General features: G+C 34.8%; 1 protein-coding gene across 1 annotated transcript in view; it reads right to left on the bottom strand.

Annotated features, from left to right (window-relative positions):
* MMRN1 (multimerin 1) overlaps window positions 1–3,682 on the bottom strand; it is a 44,151-nt gene that overhangs the window by 31,655 nt on the left and 8,814 nt on the right. The window contains exon 2 of the mRNA XM_012647174.1: window positions 3,066–3,185. Coding sequence (XP_012502628.1) covers window positions 3,066–3,185 — 120 coding nt within the window. The remainder of the gene's footprint in view (window positions 1–3,065; window positions 3,186–3,682) is intronic.

The raw sequence follows: 3,682 nt of genomic DNA, 5'->3' as shown, positions 1-3,682 counted from the left end.
TCATAAGGAACACTATTGTCTTAATTATAATATTATTATCCATATAATTTCAATATTTAGCTGATATTTATCAATGGGTCTAAAGGGGCATATTATCTTGCTTAATCCTCACATTAGTTCCATGATGAAGGTATTCTCATTGGTTCTGTGATGAAGGTATTATTATCCTGATTTGCTGATAAGGATCATGAAGAATAGAGAGAGGAAATAACTTGCTTAAAGTCCCATATCTAAAAGTGGTATTGCTTGGATTTTAACCCATGTTGTGTGGCAAGCCTCCAGTGTTTTCATCCTAGAGTTTGTTACATATAACTATGAGGAGACAACAGTCACCAGGTGAGTAAACCCTGAATATGTGAAGGAAATGCATTATGATAGACTGGGCTGTAGGAGACTTGGGGTTTTGTTTCTGCTAAAAAACATATTGACAGGTACCTCAATATGTCCGAGGTTATTCCTGAATTATAAAATGAGCTATAAGATTCTTTTCATCTCTAAAAGCATGCTAATCATTTACCTCCATTTATTTCAGTAAATTATATTCAATAAATAATTCTGTCAAGTAAAATATCATCCTTAGTCCCAACTTACAGTGGATAACAAACTTAAACCTAAGGCATGAAACTATAAGAATTCTAGAAGAAAATATTGGGAAAACTCTTATGGACATTGGCCTAGGCAAAGAATTTATGAAGAAGACCCCAAAGGCAATCATGGCAACAACAAAAATAAATGAATGGGATCTGATCAAATTAAAAAGCTTCTGCACAGCCAAGGAAACTATCACGAAAGCAAACAGACAACCTACAGAATGGGAGAAAATATTCTCATGCTACACATCGGATAAAAGGCTGATAAATAGAATCTATGTAGAACTCAGGAAAATCAGCAAGAAAAAAATCAAACAACCCCACCAAAAAGTGTGCAAAGGACATGAACAGAAACTTTTCAAAAGAAGACAGATTAATGGTCCACAAACATGTAAAAATGCTCAACGTCTCTAATCATCAGGGAAATGCAAATCAAAACCACAATGAGATATCACTTAACTCCAGTGAGAATGGCTTTTATCAAAAAGTCCCAAAACAATAAATGTTGGCATGGATTTGGAGAGGAAGGGACACTCATACACTGCTGATGGGACTGCAAACTAGTACAACCTCTGTGGAAAGCAATATGGAGATACCTCAAAGGGCTACAAGTAGAACTACCATTTGATCCAGCAATTCCATTACTGGGCATCTACCCAAAGGAAAAAAAGACATTCTATAAAAAAGACATCTGCACTAGAATGTTTAGCACAATTCACAATTGCAAAGATGTGAAAACAACTCAAATGCCCATCAATATAAGAGTGGATTAATAAAATGTGGTATATGTATACCATGGAGTTCTCTGTTCAGCCACAAAAACAAAAACAATGGTGATCTAGCATCTCTTTTATTATCCTGGATAGAGCTGGAGCCCATTCTACTAAATGAAGTATCACAATAATGGAAAAAGAAGCACCACGTGTACTCACCATCAAATTGGTATTGACTGATCAACACTTATGTGCACATATAGTAGTAACATTCATAGGGTGTCAGGCAGGTGGAGTAGGGAAGGAACAGATGGTATATTCACACCTAGTGGGTGTGGTATGCACCATCTGGGGGATGGACATGCTTGAAGCTCTGACTCAGGTGGGGCAAAGGCAATACATGTAACCTAAACATTTGTACCCCCCAATATGTAGAAATAAAAAAAACAAAGAAAGCCAAATAGGAAGTAAGGCAGTTTGGAAAGGGACTTTTTAGAGTTTGTAAGGGTGAGCTCAAGAAGATGTTTGAATTATTGTTGAATTCGATATTCTTGCTTTGGCAAACTGAGTATCTATTGTATGTAGCTCTAACATGATTAAAGAAAGTACCAAATATTGTGTAAGTATTGAAATAGTGAATGAATGAAGAGAGACATTCAAAGGCTTAAAAAGATAAGAGATAAGAATAAAGATAAATATTTCTGGTTTGTTTAAAGAGAAGAAAAAATAAGAGCTCACCTTGAACCCAGAAGGGCAGTATGATAGGGGTTACTGTGATAAGATTTTCATTACTGAAGAATTAACAATGTGTTCTTTGTGTCTCATGTTGACGAGGAAATTGTCACAGAGGGAGTATATGCAGAAAGCAGAACTAGAGCACAGCTCTCCCAGATCCCTGAGATGTGCTTATCTTTCTGGATCATGAACCTGAGCTATTCCTCAAGGGACTAAGAAACACCTTGATTTTATGTATCCTTACTGTGCACTGTTCCAGATTGCTGATGTGTCAGATTCATTGCCTGACTTATTTGTATGACAATTTGCATAACATTAGCCATCATGGCCTGAATACCAATTTTAGATTTTATTGCAGGCTCTTCAGAAACACCCCCAGCTGAGCTATTGTGACTATGTGAATTCAGAGTATTTATCAATTACTTAGCCTCACATTTTAGGACAATGACATAGATTTTTTTTAAAAAAAGAAAATCAAATAACATGGGCTATTAAAATAGACACAAGAAGAATGGCCTCACTTAGTAGCTTTACCATGCATAACTGCGACTAGTAGCTTTCCAAATTTCAGAATCTGAGCCAAATTATGGACTTCTCTCTGAACTAGTATGAAAAGAAAATTATCAATAAATATTTGAATTTGTATATGGATTTCATAAGGAATTAAAGGACAGGATTGCTCATCAGGTCATAAAATAAAAGTAATAGTGATAGTAAAAACGGAAACAAGCGTAAGAGTTAACATTTATTGAACACTCACAAAGCACAAGGCACTAGGCTAGGTATATTACTGTGTTATCGCATTTTAAAACTTGAGAGATGAGAAAGTACATCTAAAAATGACCATATGAGACAAGTGTTATTAGTATCTGCATTTTAACTTACTGAAGGTCATATATCTAGTCTAATGTGATTACCATCTCCTCACCTTACTACACATATGTATCTGGGATTACTAACTTTATATATTCCAGGACATAAATTATTGCAGTGCACGCAGAATCTATTTTCAAGAAACATCACATACCTCTGAGGACAAGATCCACTGGTCCAACCGCAGGATCCTCTCCCACCTGGAATATAAGGGATCTGGTTGTCCAGTATCACCGTGGGCGATAACCTGGTATGTACATAAGCACACCAATTCCTAAGGGAGAGATTATTATTGTTAGAACAAAAAAAATCATTGTCAAAAATAATTCTTTTCATCAAAATTATTTCATAGATGTACTTCTGCCAGTGTTGTAGATCAGATACCTTGAAAGATTGATATCTACCTTTAAAATAGCTAAATATGAGAGAAAACAAACATTATAGCATTGCTGTACTCATAAAAGTAAAGAAACACTACAAGACCAAAATAAAGAAGGAACAAATCAGAGATAAAGGGAGAAGCTGCAGTGTTTAGCTATAAGGTAAGTAAAAATCGAAAATTGCTCTTGTTAGCAAATATTAATTTTAGAAGTCAAATCCAACACTCAGATCTAAGTCCCTTACTTTGAATTGTGACCAGTAAGACTTAAGTAAATAAATAAAAAATGGTCTAAAGATCAAAAAAGAGGGGAAAAATTCTGTTATTTAGCAGATAATGATTGTAAACAAAGAAAACACAAAATATTCTAGAAGTAGATTATTATAATTAAT

The sequence above is a fragment of the Propithecus coquereli genome, unplaced genomic scaffold, assembly GCF_000956105.1.
Source record: "Propithecus coquereli isolate 6110/MARCELLA unplaced genomic scaffold, Pcoq_1.0 Scaffold26, whole genome shotgun sequence".
Classification (NCBI taxonomy): Eukaryota; Metazoa; Chordata; class Mammalia; order Primates; family Indriidae; genus Propithecus; species Propithecus coquereli.
This window is presented reverse-complemented; position numbering and strand designations above follow the sequence as displayed.